At 37.5% G+C, this 19,480-nt stretch overlaps 1 protein-coding gene across 9 annotated transcripts in view; it reads right to left on the bottom strand.

Moving 5' to 3' along the window:
* The window catches only part of VAMP7 (vesicle associated membrane protein 7), an 81,930-nt gene that overhangs the window by 36,195 nt on the left and 26,255 nt on the right, over positions 1-19,480 (bottom strand). For all 9 annotated transcript variants that reach the window (XM_081563693.1, XM_081563690.1, XM_081563696.1 and 6 more), the window contains 2 exons: positions 17,941-18,078; positions 4,231-4,321 (listed from right to left, as the gene is read on the bottom strand). In XM_081563693.1, the coding sequence (XP_081419819.1) occupies positions 4,231-4,321; positions 17,941-18,078 (229 nt within the window). The remainder of the gene's footprint in view (positions 1-4,230; positions 4,322-17,940; positions 18,079-19,480) is intronic.

Genomic DNA, 19,480 nt, shown 5'->3' with positions numbered 1-19,480 from the left:
TGAAGAGAAAAGAGGAGTGACTGTAAACGGGTACAGGATTTCTTTTGGGGATAATGAAAATGTTCTCAAATTGATTGTGATGATTGTCACACAACTCTGTGGATATAGTAAAAACAGTTGGATTGTATAGTTTAAAAGGATTAATTGTATGGTATGTGAATTGCATCTCAATAAAGCTGTTAAAAAATCAAAGGGAGAAGATTAGACATGTTTTTCCTACATTTTAAATTTGTTATTTTTATAATTCTAAAAGTAAGTCATTTAAGAGGAGTTGGTTAAAAAGGTTCATTTTCTGGGAACATTATGCATCTGCAATAAATAATATTTCAGCAGTTGGCTGCTTCCACTTTCAAGCAAAATAAATATATTTGGTGTCCAAAAAGAGAGAAACATATTAGTAGTTTTTCACTAGGTTCTCTAGTCTGCATCTAGACATACAATTAAAATTAATATCAATGAGAGAAAATCCCTTCAAATAACCAAGACACATACATATTAAGAAATGTAAAAATGTTTCTGCCTTTTGACTATTAATCCTATTTCTGGGAATTAATCTCAACAAAAAAGAAAAATAAGCATGATGCTCAGTTGCTAAGTTGTGTCTGACTCTTTGCAACCTCATGGACTGTAGCCCACCAGACTCCTCTGTCTATGGGATTTTCCAGGCAAGAATACTGAAGTGGGTTCCCATTCCTCCGCCAGGGGATCTTCCCAACCCAGGGATTGAACCCCTGTCTCCTGAACCTACTGCATGTACAGGCAGACTCTTTACCACTGTGCCACCTGGGAAGCCCAAGAAAAATATAATAGGCATAAAAATATTTATAACAGTACTGTTACTATAACAGAAACCTCTAAATCAGTGCTACCTAAGAGTGTCTGCTACTGCTCAACCAAGTCTCCAAATACACTGTTCAGTCGAATTGATGACTTCATAGCAAGATGTTCTCAATGAAGGAAGCACAGCATTGACTTATATTCTGGAGCAAGCTCCTTAAATTCTGAGTAATACTGCTCTAAATAACCAAAGTGTCCAACATAAGGACATAATTGGCAAAGTGTGATATAACTCAAAGAAATACTGTACAAGTATAAAACAAACTAACAACTAATAATAATTCAGCTTTTACTATGTGCCAGGCACTGTACAAAGTATTTTATATATATTACCTTTTTTATCCTGGTAAACTTAGGTTTTATTATCTCCTTTTATTTTTACAGATAAAGGTCAGAGTGGTTAGAGGATTGATGAAGGCCTACCAGAAGGTAGGAAGTGAAATAAGGATTCAAACGCAGGCATATATGACTCCAATCTTGATTACCATATTATACTGCCTCCATAAAACTGAATATAAAATATGACTTTCAACTATGTAAACATATGAATAAAAATTTAAAGTAAAGTAAATGGAAATAAAACTTTAGGACGATAATGCAGTAAATTTTTAAAACATGTTTTCATTACTTTTAAGTGTTCTAAGAGTAAGTGTAAAAGTAATTTAAATAGTAAATTCAAAATTATAAGTGGACATTTATAAAATGACATCTAAGGTAAACATTTTATAAAGTATATACTAATTTTTGTTCAGTTTTATAAAAGAATTTATTGCGTATAAGTCATTCCTCTTAGAAGATATATTTAAGAGTGCTTCTATAACTTGAGTATGCGTTGGAATCCTTTGGAGGGCTTGTGAAAACATGGATTTCCCACTCCAAGAGTTTCTGATTCAGTAGGCTTGAGGTGGGGCCTGAAAATTTGCATTTCTAAAAGGTTCCTAGAGGATGGGATTAATTTCTGGGTTGTCTTTGGCCAGTCATTCTGACTCAGTCATTCCTGGTGGCACAGGCATTCCTCAGCCAAGATGGATGCCAGCGAGGATTCTGGGAGGTGGTTGGACACATGCTGTCACCTTTCCTGAATTCTTCCAGTTGGTGGTGGCTTATTAGTTCCGTGTTCCTTACCAGGACCTCCTGTTGTAAAATAACTCATGCAAATAGTCACTATGGTGCCTGGCAAGGGTGGGTGGTTTCAGTCATTGTGCTTCCCCTAACAGAAAGGAAGTGGGAAGATGGTGGCCAGTGGTAGAGTCCAGCCACAAGGAGCAGAGGGAGAGAGATGAGATGGCACTGGAGGCAGCTAAACTAAAGCTAAAGTGAAGTTGCTCAGTCGTGTTCAACTCTTTGTGACTCCATGGACTGTACCCTACTAGGCTCCTCCGTCCATGGGATTTTCCAGGCAAGAACACTGGAGTGGGTTGCCATTTTCTTCTCCAGGAGATCTTCCCGATCCAGGGATTGAACCTGGGTCTCCCGCATTGTAGACAGACGCTTTACCGTCTGAGCTACCAGGGAAGTCCAGCCTGAGACAAAAAAAGCCAAGGAAGAGCCTGGAGCTTTGGGAGCCATTTTATTATTAACTGTTTGCCTCAGTTCATTTTAAAATTTTATTTTAGAGAGGCAATTTTAGGAAGACTCCTGATAATCTTGGGAAGCCCCAAAATTCCAAATGAAATAAGCATTCCACTCAGGTCTGGAAATTTTTGAGCTACTGTAATTAAATCTGGCTTGAAGGAAATTAAGTTTGAGAATTTCAAAAGTTCCCCATTGGCCATTGGTATTCCAAATTGCCTTTGGGCAAGTCAGTCCATTTGGTTAGAATGTGCATGAGCAAGGACCATTGATTTTAAACATAAAATCAGCTGGAACCCTGTTGGGGGGAGCACCCTCAAAATATTTAGATAACTGGGATCTCAATTCCTAGAGGTTTTTCTCAAGAGTTTAAAAAATTATTTTAAACAGCTCAAACATTTTACTGTTCAAACAGCTCAATTCAAACTGCTTGCAAGTTAATCACAATCAATTCTAAGGAAACAGCTTGGTCCTGGAGAAGCCAAGTGAAAGGCTTCTTAAAGCCAGTTTCCAGCTGAAAAACCTGGTACATGAAGCCAACAAAGGTCCGTCTAGTCAAGGCTATGGTTTTTCCAGTGGTCATATATGGATGTGAGAGTTGGACCATAAAGAAGGCTGAGCACTGAAGAACTGATGCTTTTGAAATGTGGTGTTGGGGAAGACTTTGAGAGTCCCTTGGACTGCAAGGAGATCCAACCAGTCCATCCTAAAGGAGATCAGCCCTGGGTGTTCATTGGAAGGACTGATGTTGAAGCTGAAACTCCAATACTTTGGCCACCTGATATGAAGAGCTGACTCATTTGAAAAGACCCTGATGCTGGGGAAGAGTGAAGGCAGGAGGAGAAGGGGACGACAGAGGATAAGATGGTTGGAAGGCATCGCCGACTCGATGGACATGAGTTTGAGTAAGTTCCGGGAGTTGGTGATGGACAGGGAAGCCTGGCGTGCTGCAGTCCATGGGGTCGCAAAGAGTCACACATGACTGAGTGACTGAACGGAACCGAATCCAGAGGATGCTGACGCTGCTAGCCCAAGAACTACAATGTGAGAACTGGTGCTAGTAAAAAAATTAACATCATCCTAAATCTAAATACCATAGTTATAATTAATCAAAAAAATAAACTTGATGTATTTTCTCTGAATTATTTTAATGTGTTATATAGGCTCTTGACAAAACACAGGCCAATGGAATTTATGTTACAGTTCATTCTTTTGAAGAATACAACAGTTTTTTGATCCAATTATTTCTTTTAGTAAAGAGCTACAAACTTTCTAAGGAGGTCAAATAGTTATATTCTAAGTATCTATACTGATAATATCAACTATCTGGGTATTTCTAGCCCAAATTGACTAAGTTATTCCAAATTGCTGAACTATTTAAGGATCTTAGACATATGTCTTACTAAGTAAACTAACATAATTATTTATTTTTTTAAAAAAGTCTTTATGGAATTTGTTACAACATTGCTTCTGGTTTATGCTTTGGTTTTTTGATCTCAAGGTACGTGGGATCTCAGCTCCCCAAATAGGGGTTGAACCCTCATCCCTTGCATTGGAGGGAGAAGGCTTAACCACTGGACCTCCAGGGAAGTCCCTAAACTAACAAATTTAGAATGAAGAAAGTCATAAATGCTAAAAAGAAACCATTCATACAGCAGGCAGTATTAGAGGTAAGAAATATCCACAAGTCAGCTGACAATTAGCTTCCAATATTAAGAATAAAGAAGTGCTAGTTCAGTCTCTCTAGAATGATCTGACCCCAATCAAGTAATCTAATATCATTTTTACCCACATACATGCAGAGCATGTCATGAAACATACCTATGTTTCTGACCATGATTCCTTTAAGTTCATCCACTTGGGCTTGAGTCTCCATCACTTTATCTAGGCCCTTATTCTCAGAGTGATGCTTCTATAAAAAAAAAAAAATATGATTTAACTTATGATACCCAGACATTATTTACAATACGAAAACAAAAAGAAGAGGAATGACCCTGAAGAAAGCTATAATATAGGCACAAAAGCAATGTCACTCCATTCAAAAATTGTTACCAGACCTAGGGAAAAAATATACACGAGCATAAAATTTGCTACCATATGAAATATAAGTGTTATAGTATAAAAAGATCACCTTATTTCAAATGAAATAAAGCTAAGTATATTATATCAAATATACATCTGAGATTCCTGGGCAGAAGTAGGGTGCTATATAATCTGTGTTCAGACAAGGAAGAAAGGAGAAAAGACTGTACTTGAGGCAGAGGTAACAGCATAGGGAAAAGGTACTCCTAATCTTTTCCCATTTCTTGGGTGTGATGAGGTAGGGACTGGCCCAGCTCTGAGCATCTATTTTTGTATTTATTGGGATGAGAGTATTTTCATTGGCTTCTTATAGGATCTAAAAATGTAAGACACTGATGAAAGTATATATTTTGAAGTTATTATCTATAGCAAATAATTGTGGGCTTCTTAATACACAATATTCCAGTCACTTCACTGTGCTAAGTGCTTCAAATATGGGATATTATTTAAACCATGCAAAAACTCTATGAAGAGACCACTATTATTATTTCCATTTATAGACAAGATCCTGGCACAGATGTGTTTAGAGGTTCACACACATATCTGGAGCTAAAGACAAACTGGCTAAATTGAAAGTTTTGCTGCTAGCTGAACCTATGTACCTTTTTTTTCCCCCTTATGATGCGAACTCTTAGGATTTACTCTCAACAACGTTCATATATAACATAAAGTGCTGTTAATTATATTTATCATGTTGTCCACTATATCCCTGGTATTTATTTATCTTATAACTGGAAGTTTGTACTTTGTGACCACTTTCATCCAATCATCCCTCCCCACAACTCCGGCTCTCTGATCTCTTTTTCTATGAGTTTGTTTTGAGAGTATGATTGACCTACAAGAGTTTGCTAGTTTCTGTTGTACAACACATTGCTGTTTAGTCACTAAGTCATGTCTGACTCTTTGAGATCCCATGGACTGTAGCACACCAGGTTCGCCTGTCCTTCACTATCTCCGAGTTTGTTCAAACTCATGTCCATTGAGTAGGTGATGCTATTCAACCATCTCATCCTTTATTGCCCCTTCTCCTTTTGCCTTCCATCTAATCCAGCATCAGGGTCTTTTCCAGTGAGTTGGCTGTTTGCATCAGGTAGCCAAAGTATTGGAGCTTCAGTTTCAGTATCAGTCCTTCCAATGAACATTCAGAGTTGATATCCTTTAGGACTGACTGGTTTGATCTCCTTGCTGTCCAAGGGACTCTCAAGAGTCTTCTCCAGCACCACAGTTCGAAAGTGTCAGTTCTTCAGTGCTCAACCTTCTTTATGCTGTGCTTGGTCGCTCAGTCATGTCTGACTCTTTGAGACCTCATGGACTGCAGCCTGCCAGACTCCTCTATTCATAGTGACTCTCCAGGCGAGAATACTGGAGTGGGTTGCCATGCCCTCTTCCAGGGGCTCTACCCAACCCAGGGATCGAACCCAGGTCTCCTGCATTGCAGGCAGATTCTTTACTGTCTGAGCCACGAGTAAAACCCAACTCTAACATCTGTACATGACTACTGGAAAAACCATAGCTTTGACTAGATGGATTATGTCAGAAAAGTTGTATCTCTGCTTTTTAATACACTGCTTAGATTTGTCATAGCTTTTCTTCTGTGGGCAAGCACCTTTTAATTTCATGGCTGGAGTCACTGTAGTGATTTTGGAGCCCAAGAAAATAAAATGTGTTACTGATTCCACTTCCCCCCATCTATTTGGCATGAAATGATGGGACTAGATGTCATGATCTTTGTTTTTTTAAATGCTGAGTTTTAAGCCAGCTTTTTCAGTCTCCTCTTTCACTTTCATCAAGAGGCTCTTTAGTTCTTCTTCGCTTTCTACCATTAGGGTGGCATCATCTGCACTATCTGAGGTTTTTGATATTTCTCCCAGCAATCTTGATTCCATCTTGTGATTCATCTAGTCTGGCATTTCACATGATGTACTCTTCATGTAAGTAAAATAAGCAGAGTGACAATATACAGCCTTGACATACTCCTTTCCCAATTTGGAACCAGTTCATTGTTCCATGTCTGGTTCTAACTGCTGCTTCTTGACCTGCATACAGTTTCTTAGGAGACAGGTAAGGTGGTTTGGTATTCCCATCTCTTTAAGAATTTTCCAGTTTGTTGTGATCCACACAGGCAAAAGCTTTTAGCACAATCAATGAAGTAGATTTTTTTCTGGAATTCTCTTGCTTTTTCTATGATACAATGGATGTTGGCAATTTGATCTCTGGTTCCTCTGTATTTTCTAAATTCACCTTGTATATATGGAAGCTCTTGGTTCATGTATTGTTGAAGCCTAATTTGAAGGGTTTTGAGCATTACCTTGCCAGCATGTGAAATGAGTGCAACTGTGCAATAGTTTGAACATTCTTTGGCACTGCCCTTCTTTGGGATTGGAATGAAAACTGATGTTTTCCAGTCCTGCGGCCAGTGCTGAATTTTCCAAATTAGCTGGCGTATTGAGTGCAGCACTTTCACAGCATCATCTTTTAGGATTTGAAACAGCTCAGCTGGAATTTCATCACCTCAACTAGCTTTGTTCATAGTGATGCTTTATAAGGCCCACTTGACTTCACATTCCAGTTTGTCTGGCTCTAGGTGAGTGATCACACCATCGTGATTATCTGGGTTGTGAAGATCTTTTTTGTACAGTTCTTCTGTGTATTCTTGCCACCTCTTCTTAACATCTTTTGCTTCTGTTAGGTCCATACAGTTTGTCCTTTATTGTGCCCATCTTTGCATGAAATGTTCCCTTGGTGGCTCTAATTTTCTCGAAGAGTTCTCTAGTCTTTCCTATTCTATTGTTTTCTTCTATTTCTTTGCATTGTTCACTTAAGAAGCCTTTCTTACCTTTCCTTGCTATTCTTTGGAACTCAGTATTTCTATACATTTCAAAATTATCACAACAGTAAGCTTAGTTATCATATGTCAAAATTCAAAGACATTATATAGTTACAACTATATATTCCCAACATGGCATATTTCATACCTGTGACTCTTTTACATTGCAACTTGAATTTTGTAATTCAGTCTCCTTCACCTATTTCTGTCCTCCCCCTAACATTTTCCCTCTAGCAATCATGTATTTCTTCTCTGTATCTATATCTCTGTTAGTGTTTTATTATGTTTGTTTTTTTGATTTTACATATAAGTGAAATCATACAGTACCTGTCTTTCTCTGACTTTTTTTCTCTTAACAAGACATCCTCTAGATCTAACCATGTTGCTGCAAGTGACAAGATTTCCTTCTTTTTTATGGCTGAGTAATACTTATGTGTGTTTGTGTGTGTGTGTGTACACACATATCACATCTTCTTTATCCATTTATCTATTGATGTACGTTTAGGTTGTTTCCATATCTTGGCTGTTGCAAATAATGCTTCAGTGAACATAGGGGTGCATGTGCCTTTTCTAATTAATGTTTCTGTTTTCTTCAGATAAATACCCAGGAGTAGAACTGCTGATAATACAATAGTTCTATTTTTAATTTTTGGAGGAATCTCCATATTGTTTTCCATAGTGGCTGCACCAATTTACACTCCCATCAACAGTGCAGGAGGGTTCCTTTTTCTCTACATCCTCACCAACACTTGTTAATTTCTTGCCTTTTGGACAACAGCCATTCTGACAAGTGTGAGGTAATATCTCTCACTGTGGTTTTGATTTGCATTTCCTTGACAAATAGTGATGCTGAGTGTCTCTTTCATGTGCCTGTTGGCCATCTGTCTGTCTTCTTTGGAAAGAGAGCTATTCAGCTCTTCTGTCCACGTTGTAGTTGGTTTGCTTTTTAGATGTCGAAGTTTTATCAGTTCTTTGCACATTGTAGGTATTATCCCCTTATCAGATATATTGTTTGCAAATATCTTCTCCCATTCAGTAGGCAGTCTTTTCATTTTGTCAGTAATTTCCTTCACTGTGCAACAGCTTTTCAGTTTGATGTACTCCCATTTGTTTATTTTTACTTTTGTTTCCCTTGCCAGAGACATATCCAAAAAAACTATCAATACCAATGTCAAAGAGCATACTATGTTTTATTCTGAAGTTTTATGGTTTCAGGTCTTATATTTAAATCTTTAACCCATTTTTAATTTGTTTGTGTCCACGGTGTGAGAAAGTCATCCAGTTTGATTCTTTTGCATGTAGCTGCCCAAATTTCCCAATACCATTTAGTGGAAAGGGAAAAAGATGGCTTTTTTCCCCACTGTATATTCTTCCCTCCTTTGTCATAGATTAATTGACCATATAAGCATGGGTTCATTTCTGGGCTCTCTATTCTGTTCCATGGGCTTTCCAGGTGGCTCAGTGGTAAAGAATCCACCTGCCAATGCAGGAGATACAAGAGACACAGGTTCAATCACTGGGTTGAGAAGATCCCCCCTGGGTGAGGAAACAGCAATCCACTCCAGCATTCCTGCCTGGAAAATTCCATGGACAAAGGAGCCTGGTACAGTCCATGGGGTCACAAAGAGTTGGACAAGGCTGAGCATGCATGGATTCTGTTCCACAGATCTATGTGTCTGTTTTTTTGACAGTACCGTACTGTTTTGACTATTGCAGCTTTGTAGTATAGTTTGAAATGAGGGAGTGTAATACATCCAAGTTTTGTTCTTCTTTCTCAAGATAGTTCTGGCCATTCTGCATCTTTTATGTCTCCACACAAATTTTAGAATTATTTGTTCTAGTTCTGTAAAAAAAAACAAAAAACAAACAAAAAACAAAAAACAAAAAAAAAACCTGTCATTGGTATTAATTTTTTTAAGTTTGGATTTTATTTTATTTTTTAATAAATTTATTTATTTTAGTTGGGGGCTAATTACTTTACAGTATTGTAGTGGTTTTTGCCATACATTGACATGAATCAGCCATGGGTTTACATGTGTTCCCCAACCTGAACCCCCCTCCCTCCTCACTCCCCATCCCATCCCTCTGGGTCATCCCATTGCCCCAGCCCTGAGCATTTGTCTCATGCATTGAACCTGGAATGGTGTTCTGTTTCACATATGATAATATACATGTTTCAGTCCTATTCTCCCAGAACGTCCCACCCTCACCTTCTCCCTCAGAGTCCATAAGACTGTTCTATGCATCTGTGTCTCTTATTCTGTCTCGCATATAGGGTTATCGTTACCATCTTTCAAATTCCATATATATGCATTAGTATACTGTATTGGTGTTTTTCTTTCTGGCTTACTTCACTCTGTATAATGCGCTCCAGTTTCATCCATCTCAATAGAACTGCTTCAAATGTATTCTTTTTAATGGCTGAGTAATATTCCATTGTGTATATGTACCACAGCTTCCTTATCCATTTGTCTGATGATGGACATCTAGGATGCTTCCATGTTCTGGCTATTGTAAACATTGCTGCGATGAACACTGGGGTACACGCGTCTCTTTCCATTCTGGTTTCCTCAGTGTGTATGCCCAGCAGTGGGATTGCTGGGTCATATGGCAGTTCTATTCCCAGTTTTTTAAGGAATCTCCACACTGTTCTCCATAGTGGCTGTGCTAGTTTGCATTCCCACCAACAGTGTAAGAGGGTTCCCTTTTCTCCACACCCTCTCCAGCATTTATTGCTTGTAGACTTTTGGATAGCAGCCATTCTGACAGGTGTGAAATGGTACCTCATTGTGGTTTTGATTTGCATTTCTCTAATAATGAGTGATGTTGAGCATCTTTTCATGTGTTTGTTAGCCATCTGTATGTCTTCTTTGGAGAAATGTCTGTTTAGTTCTTTGGCCCATTTTTTGATTGGGTCGTTTATTTTTCTGGAATTCAGCTCCAGGAGTTGCTTGTATATTTTTGAGATTAACTGTTTTTCTGTTGCTTCGTTTGCTATTATTTTCTCCCATTCTGAAGGCTGTCTTTTCACCTTGCTTATAGTTTCCTTTGTTGTGCAAAAGCTTTTAATTTTAATTAGGTCCCATTTGTTTATTTTTGCTTTTATTTCCAATATTCTGGAAGGTGGGTCATGGAGGATCCTGCTGTGATTTATGTCGGAGAGTGTTTTGCCTATGTTTTCCTCTAGGAGTTTTATAGTTTCTGGTCTTACGTTTAGATCTTTAATCCATTTTGAGTTTATTTTTGTGTATGGTGTTAGAAAGTGTTCTAATTTCATTCTTTTACAAGTGGTTGACCAGTTTTCCCAGCACAACTTGTTAAAGAGATTGTCTTTTCTCCATTGTATATTCTTGCCTCCTTTGTCGAAGATAAGGTGTCCATAGGTGCGTGGATTTATCTCTGGGCTTTCTATTTTGTTCCATTGATCTATATTTCTGTATTTGTGCCAGTACCATACTGTCTTGATGATTGTGGCTTTGTGGTAGAGCCTGAAGTCAGGCAGGTTGATTCCTCCAGTTCCATTCTTCTTTCTCAAGATTGCTTTGGCTATTCAAGGTTTCTTATATTTCCATACAAATTGTGAAATGATTTGTTCTAGTTCTGTGAAAAATACCGTTGGTAGCTTGATAGGGATTGCATTGAATCTATAGATTGCTTTGGGTAGTATACTCATTTTCACTACATTAATTCTTCCAATCCATGAACACGGTATATTTCTCCATCTGTTTGTGTCCTCTTTGATTTCTTTCATCAGTGTTTTATAGTTTTCTATATATAAGTCTTTTGTTTCTTTAGGTAGATATATTCCTAAGTATTTTATTCTTTTCGTTGCAATGGTGAATGGTATTGTTTCCTTAATTTCTCTTTCTGTTTTCTCATTATTGGAGTATAGGAATGCAAGGGATTTCTGTGTGTTAATTTTATATCCTGCAACTTTACTAGATTCATTGGTATTTTGATAGGGATGGCACTGCAACTGTAGAATGCATAGCATAGTCTTTGTTTTTAGTATAACCATTTTTAACAATATAAATTTTTCAAATCCATGAGCACAGTATATCTTTCCAACTGTTTGTGTCTTCTTCAATATCTTTCATCAGGTTCTTAAAGTTTTCAGAGTACAGGTCTTTTACCTCTTTAGTTAAATGCATTCCTACATATTTAATTCTTTTTGATGTGATGGTAAATGGGATTGTTTTCTTAATTTCTTTTTCTGATAGTCTGTTGTTAGTATATAGAAAGGCGATAGGTTTCTGTATAATTTTGTATTCTGCAATTGTACTGTACTATTTCTAATAATTGCCTTTTTGGTGGTATCTTTAGGATTTTCTATAGATAGTATGATGGTTATCTACAAAGAGAGACGATTTTGCTTTTTCCTTTTGAATTTGGATTCCTTGCATTTCTTTTTCATATCTGATTACTGTAGCTAGGGGTTCCAACACTATGTTGAATAAAAGTGGCAAGAGTGGCATCCTTGTCTTATTCCTGATTTTAGAGAGAATGCTTTCAGATTTTCACTATTTAGAATGATGTTAGCTGTAGGCCTCTCATATATACCCTTTATTATGATTGGGTATGTTCCCACTTTGTTGAGAGCTTTTATCATAAATGGATGTTGAATTATGTTAAAAGCATTTTCTGTATTTATTGAGATAATCACATGGTTTTTATTCTTCAATTTATCATGGTGTATCAGATTGATTTCCAGACACTGAACCATCCTTGCATCTCTGAAATAAATCCCACTTGATCATGTGTATAATCCTTTCAATGTATTGTTGAGTTCAGTTTGTTAATATTATGATTTCTAAATCTATGTTCATTAGCTATAAATGGCCTGTAATTTTCTTCATTTGTGATATCTTTGTCTGGTTTTTGTGTCAGGGTGATGCTGACCTCCAGAATGAGTTTGGATGTGTTCCTTTTGCTGCAATTTTTTGGAAGAGTTTAAGAAGGATAGGTGTTAACTCTTTTCTAAATGTTTGGTAGAATTCACCTGTGAAGCCATCTGGTCCTAGACTTTTGTTTGTTGGAAGTTTTAAAACTTCAATTTTCAATATCATTACTGGTAATTGTTCTGTTCATGTTTTCTATTTCTCCTTGGTTCAGTCTTGGGAGACTGCATTTCTAGGAATTTGTCCATTTCTCTTAGTTTGTCCATTTTATTGGCATATAGTTGTTCATAGTAGTCTATTATGAACTTTGTATTTCTGCGGTATCTGTTTAATTTTTCCTTTTTCATTTCTTATTTTATTGATCTGAGCCCTATTTTTTTTTCTTGATGAGTCTGGATAAAAGTGATCAGCTTTGTTTATCTTATCAAAGAATTAGCTCTTAGTTTCATTGGTCTTTTCTATTGTTTCCTTATCTCTGATTCACTTATTTTTGCTCTCATTTTTATGATTTCTTTCTTTCTACTAATTTTCGATTTTGTTTTTTCTTCTCCTGAATCCTTTAGGTGTAATGCTTGTTTGATATTTTCCTTGTTTCCTGAGGTAAAATTCTATTACTAAAAACATCCCTCTTAGAACTGCTCTTGCTGAATCCCATAGAGTTGAATCACAGTGTTTTCATTTTCATTTGTCTCCAAGTATTCTTTTTCTCCAAGTATTTTTTCATGTCTTCTTTGCTTTCTTCAGTAATCCATTTGTTGTTTAGTAGCATATTGTTTAGCCTCCAAGTGTTTGTGTTTTTCACATTTTTTTTTTATACTTGATTTCTAGCCTCATAACATTGTGGTCAGAAAAAACACTTGACATGAATTCAATTTTTCTTAAATTTACTGAGGCTTGTTTTATGCCCAGCATGTGAGCTGTCCTGGAGAATGTGCCATGTACACTTGGAAAGAATGTGTATTCTGCTCTTCTTGGACAGAATGTTCTATATATGTCAATTGAGCCCAATTAGGTGTAATGTGCTGTTTAAGACCAGTGTTTCCTCACTGATTTTCTGTCCGGATGATCTGTCCATTGAGGTAAGTGTGGTGTTAAACTCTCCTACTATTACTGTGTTGCTATCAGTTTCTCATTTTATGTCTATTAATATTTGCCTTATATAGTTAGGTGCTCCTATGCTGGGTGCATATACATTTACAACTGTTGTATCTTCTTGGATTAATTCCTTTATCATTAAGTAATGTTTTTGTCTCTTACAATTTTTGTTTTAAAGTCTATTTTCTCTGATAAAAGTATTGCTATCCCAGCTTCCCTTTCATTTCTATTTGCATGGAATACCCTTTCCCATCTCTTCACTTTCTGTTTTTGTCTTTAGAACCACACTGTGTCCCATGTAGGCAGTATATATATATGGGTTTTGTTTTGTTATCCATTCTGTGCCTTTTGACTGGAGCATTTAGTCCATTTCCATTTAATTACTGATAGGTATGTACTTACTGCCATTTTTGTTAATTGTTTTTCAGTCGTTTTTGTACTTCTCTTTTGTTCTTTTGCTTTCATCCCTTATGATTTGATGAGTATCTTTTGTGTTATATTTGGATTTCTTTCCCTTTTTGTGTGTGTATCTAGTATAGGTTTTCTGGTTTATGATTATCATAAGGTTTGTATATAACAATCTGTATATATCTACATGATTATTTTAATTTGCTCATCTCCTAAGTAAAAATGCATTTTAATAATCCTACATTTTTATGCCCCCTCCCACAGTTACTGTTTTGACATCATATTTTATACCTCTTTTTGTTTTGAAATCCCTTATTGTGGTTATGGGTAATTTTACTCCTTTTGTAATCCTCCTCATAGCTTTATATGTGGTTGGTTTAGTATCTTTACTGTGTATTTGCCTTTACCAATGAGAGTTCTCCTTTCATAATTTTCATATTTCTTCTTGTAACCTTTTTTCCAGCTTGAAGAAGCCCCTTAAACATTTCCTTTAAAGCAAGCTTGGTGGTGATGAACTCTTTTAGCTTTTGTTTATCTGTAAAACTTTCGATTTCTCTACCAAATCTCAGTGAAAGCCTTGTTGAGGATTCTTGGTTGTTGGTTTTCCCCTTTTACCACTTTAAAAATATCATGCCACTCCCTTCTGGCCTTCAGGGCTCCTGTTGCAAAGTATGTTGATAGTTTTATGGGAATTTCCTTGTGTGTAACATTTTGCTTTTCCCCAGCTGCTTTTAATATTCTCTCTTTATCTTTAATTTTTGCCATTTTAATTACAATGTCTTGGTGTGGTCCTCTTTGGGTGGATCCTGTGGGGACTCTCTGTGCTTGCTGGACCTGGATATCTGTTTCTTTCCCCAAGTTAAGGAAGTCTTCAGTTAATTTTATGTTCTCTGTCCCCTTTTCTCTCTTCTTCTGGGAGCCCTATCATGCAAATGTTAGTACATCTGATGTTGTTTCAGAGGTTTCTTAAACAGTACTCATTTCTTTTTATTCTTTTTTCTTTTTTTCTGTTGAGCTTCACTGATTTCCACTACTCTGTCTTCCAGCTCACTGATCCATTCCTCTGTATCATACAATTCACTGTTGATTCCTTCTAGTGTGTTTATTTCCATTATTGTATTCTTCATCTTTGCTTGGTCATTCTTTACATATTCTAACTCTTTGTTAAGAAATTCTAATTTGTCATTCTGTTAATCCAATCATTTCTTGGGTTCTTTGATCATCTAACAATCACACCTTGAATTCTTTATTGGGTAGGTCGCTTATGTCCACTTCACTTAGCTCTTCTTATGGGCTTTTCTCTTGTTCTTTCATTTGCAACATGTTCCTCTTTCTCATTTTGCCTAATTTCCTTTTTAATTTCTATGTATTTGGTAAGTTGATTACATTTCCTGACCTTGAAGAAGTGGCCTTTTCTAGGAAACGTCCTATGAGTCCTAGCAGTGTACTTCCCTCTGGTCACCAGAGTTGTATGCTGTAGGGATAGTACCTACACAGGCTGTGTGGGTCCTTCTGTTGTGGACAATCTGGTAGGCATGGCTGGCCCCCAGTCTGGTTGGTTCCCAGACCTTACCTTATGCGGAGGCTGTTAGCCACTGGTGGGCAGGGCCAGGTCACAAGGCAGCTGGCTGCAGAGACCAAGGGGGTCTGGGGGTCTCTGGCTGAAGGGCCTTGGGGGGGGTCCCAGAGCTGGTGTTGGCCTGCTGCTGGGCAGGGCTAGTGCCCAGTAGGTCCTGGGACTGCTGTTTGTCCACTGGCTGGTGAGACCTACTGGCGTGTGGAGCTGGGCCCTGGGATCTCTGGCTGAAGGTTTCTGGAGGTCCCAGAGTTGATGTGCCAGCCTACTGGTGGGCAAGTCTGGGGTCCAGGGGGTCCTGGGGTGGCACTTTCTCACTGCTAGGTGATCTTGGCCCTGGGAATAGTGCTGGCTCACTGGTGGGCAGATCCAGGTTCCAGGCACCAGATCCAGGTTTCAGGATCTCTGGCTGCAGGGCCTAAGTGGGGGTTCCCAGGGCTAGTGCACACACACTGGTGTGCAGGCCCATGTCCTGAGCCCCCTGTAGGTTCAGGGGTTCTTAAAGCAACCAGCCTGCAGTGAGTGGGGCTGAGTCCCTGCTTGGCTAGTTGTTTGGCTTGAGATGTCAGTATTGGTGCAGATAGGCTGGTGGGTAGGGACACATTCTGACATTAATATGCTAAAGGAAGATTCCTAAATTGTGCTTGTGGGCTCCATTGGTAAAGAATGGTAGAATGAGCTCCAAAAAATGCCTACCACCAATGTCTATGTCCCTATGGTGAGCTCCAGTGGCTTTCTGCCTCTCCATGAGACTCTCCAAGATCAGCAGGTGGATCTGATCTGGGCTCCTCTCAAATTACTGCTTCTGCCCTCATTTCCTGAGCATGTGGATTTTATACATGCTCTTTAAGAGTGGAGTCTCTATTTCTCACAGTCTTTCAGCACTCTTGAAATTAAGCCCTGCTGGCTTTCAAAGCCAAATGTTCTGGGGGCTCTTCTTCCCAATGGAGGACTCCAGGGCTGGGGAGCGTCATGTGGAGCTTGAGCCCCTAGCTGCTTGGAGAGAATCTCTGCAATTGTAATTATCATTCCACTTGTGGGTCACCCACTCCACGGTATGGATCTTGATTATACTGTGTGTCTGCCCCTCTGTCTTGTGGTTCCTTCTCTATATCTTCAGTAGTATAAGATCCTTTCTGCTAGTCTTCTGATCTTTCTCATCAATAGCTCACACAATAATTTTGTTGTGTCCATGGAAGGAGGTGAGTTCAGGGTTTCTTACTTCACCATCTTGGCCATCAACCTGACCCTATTTATTTTTAAATGGGCATCGGTATATATTCTGCTGATGGTGTTTTACATAGATGTATGTATATGAGTATTTCCTAGTGGAAGTATGAAAAAAGCCAACTGAATAATAAAGACTCATAACTACTTAAATGAACTTCATCCCCACAGGATGCATATTTAGAAGTATAATCCTCAAAAAGGTATTAAAAACAACACTTACAGGAGAAAAAAAGAGGAAATTATTCAATGAAAGTGAGTTTTTTTTTCTCATTCACAACACAGTCATAGACAAAACTTATGTCTTTGCACTCACATGGTTTGATGGATAAAAAGTAAGCATTCTTTAAGGTGTGAACATCATTAGTCATCACGGAAATGCAAACTAAGACCACAATGAGATATCATTATACATCCACAAGGATGAGTAACATTAAAAAGACTGACCATAACAAGTGTTGGCAAGTATGCAGAAACACTGGAAGTGCTAGTGGGAATATAAAGGGTACAACCACTTGGGAAAAAATTTTGATGATTCATTATAAAATTAAACATCATTTACCATATGGACCCAGCAATTCCACCCCTAGGTATTTACCAAAGAAAAATAAAAACACATGTCTGTGCAAAGACTTGTACATGGATGTGCATAATAGCTTTGCTGGTGATAGCTGAAAACTGGAAGTAACTCAAATATCCAGCAACAGGTGAATGGATAAACAATTTGTGTTATATGCATACAATACTAATCAGAAAAAAAGGGAAACTACTGATTTATACAATATGGATCAATATCAAAAACCTTACATTGAGCAAAACAAGGAAGACACAAAGGAGTATATAATGTATGATTCCATTTATAAGAAATTCTAGAAAAGATAAAACTAATTTATGTTGACAAAAAATAGAGCAGTGGTTGCCTCAGGGAAGGACCTGACTGCATAGGGACATAAAGAATCCTTTACGGTCATGAGATGTTTTGTATCTGAAAAGAGTGTATACATATGTATAAATTCACTGAACTGAGAATTAAGTATTCATACAGATAAACAGACTTTCAAATGACTGAGCTCCCCAAAAATTAAATTTACCTTGTGGGAGGGTAGAGGTTAATATACAGGTTAAGACACCATCTGGCATGTTGAGTGGATTTACACATTAAATGGGTAGTTGAAGTACATGATCTTTAATCTCCTTCCCAATCATGAGATACTCTGACCACCACTTATAGAGAATATCACGTTCCATCCTAAAATTGCACATTTATATATATTTTTTAATCTGGGAAGTTTTACTATCTTGGCATATAGTAACACAATCAGAAAAATAGACTGCAGGTCAGGGTCCCCTATATCCATGGTTCTTTAAAGTAATAAATAAGATATGAATCAAATACTATATCCCGAGAAAGATCTTACCAGCTGTGCAGCCAAGACACTTGAGAACTCACTATTCATGGCATATGGGAGTGCTGTTTGTGCTCTTGAACCATATGTAGTCTGGAACCTCTTCTTTATCTCATTCAGAAAATTAAAGGCTCGCGAACGCTCAAAATCCTGAGGAGATGAATACAGAGTTACCACTAAACAAAAATGATATGGATGATTAACAACAACCATAAGAACAGCTAATATTTACTGAGCAATGATTCTATGAGGAGGAACTGACCTCATTTTACCAATAAAGAAACAAAGGCTCTGAAAAGAAACTAAGTTGCCAAAAGTGAAACTAGTAAATGAAAGAACCGCGTCTAATCCAAATGTTTGATTACCTAGGTTAGCATCTTAAGAGCAGGAATTGTGTTTTACTCTATCCATATCTTTCACAGGATCTATTAGAAAGCCCAGCACAAGAAGATGCTTAAGAAATCCATAGTAATAGTACAGTCTTTCACACACAAAGATAACACTATTGACATGAACTTTTAATTAATTGTTTCAATAGTGGTGGTATATTTGAAAAGATCAAGGAATTTACTCTTGTCTAGTTCCAGTCAAAAAGTGTGTGTATAACCTATACACAAAAGTATAATTATAGCCTAAGAAATGTAAGACTCAACTCTGACCATCCCAAATTTAGTGCTATTTCTCACCTACTCCCAGTACTTTCACATCAGTCATTTCACATATAACTGGATTTTTAAAATAATTTTAGAAAATACTGTGAAACCAGGGAATATAAGTCATTGTGATAATCACTGTGGTTGACACACATCTCCATTTCACCTAAGATGAGTAGTCTAAGCCAAGAGTTCTTAAAGTTGGGTCAATGGTCCAAATTCAAGGGGCCAATGTACTTGGCTTAAAAAAATCTCATCATTATTTTCACCAATCTTAACTCAAATTTCAACTGTGAATGTAGTAACAAACTAGAGTAGTACTAAACAGTAGCTGGGACTCTGTCACCAAGAGAAGTCTTTTTTGCATATATCATCAGTTACAGACATCTCTCAAAATATCATTAATACTTGTCACCACATCAAAACTATGTTTTTCAAACCCATGACTATATCTTGTTATTAGCGCATTCATAAAGAAGCATATATCACTAAATCAATATTTAAACTATTTTGAATACTGTGAAAGTGAAAGTCACCTAGTTGTGTCCAACTCTTTGCGACCCCATGGACTGTAGCCTGCCAGGCTCCTCTGTCCATGAAATTCTCCAGGCCAGAATACTGGAGTGCATACTATTCCCTTCTCCAGGGGATCTTCTCAACTCAGGAATCAAACCCAGGTCTCCTGCATTGCAGACGGATTCTTTATCAACTGAGCCACCAGGAAAACCCTGAATACTGAATTTCAACATAACTGGTATCACTAGGTTGGTGCAAAAGTAATTTCAATTTTGCATTGTTGAACTCTGCCATTTGATATTGAAATACATTTTCAAATACATGTGGTTATGTTACATATCATTTTAATGAGTATTTCTTGTTTTATGATTTTTGCTAATGAA

The sequence above is a fragment of the Giraffa tippelskirchi genome, chromosome X (assembly GCF_054371585.1).
Source record: "Giraffa tippelskirchi isolate mGirTip1 chromosome X, T2T-mGirTip1v1.2.pri, whole genome shotgun sequence".
Classification (NCBI taxonomy): Eukaryota; Metazoa; Chordata; class Mammalia; order Artiodactyla; family Giraffidae; genus Giraffa; species Giraffa tippelskirchi.
This window is presented reverse-complemented; position numbering and strand designations above follow the sequence as displayed.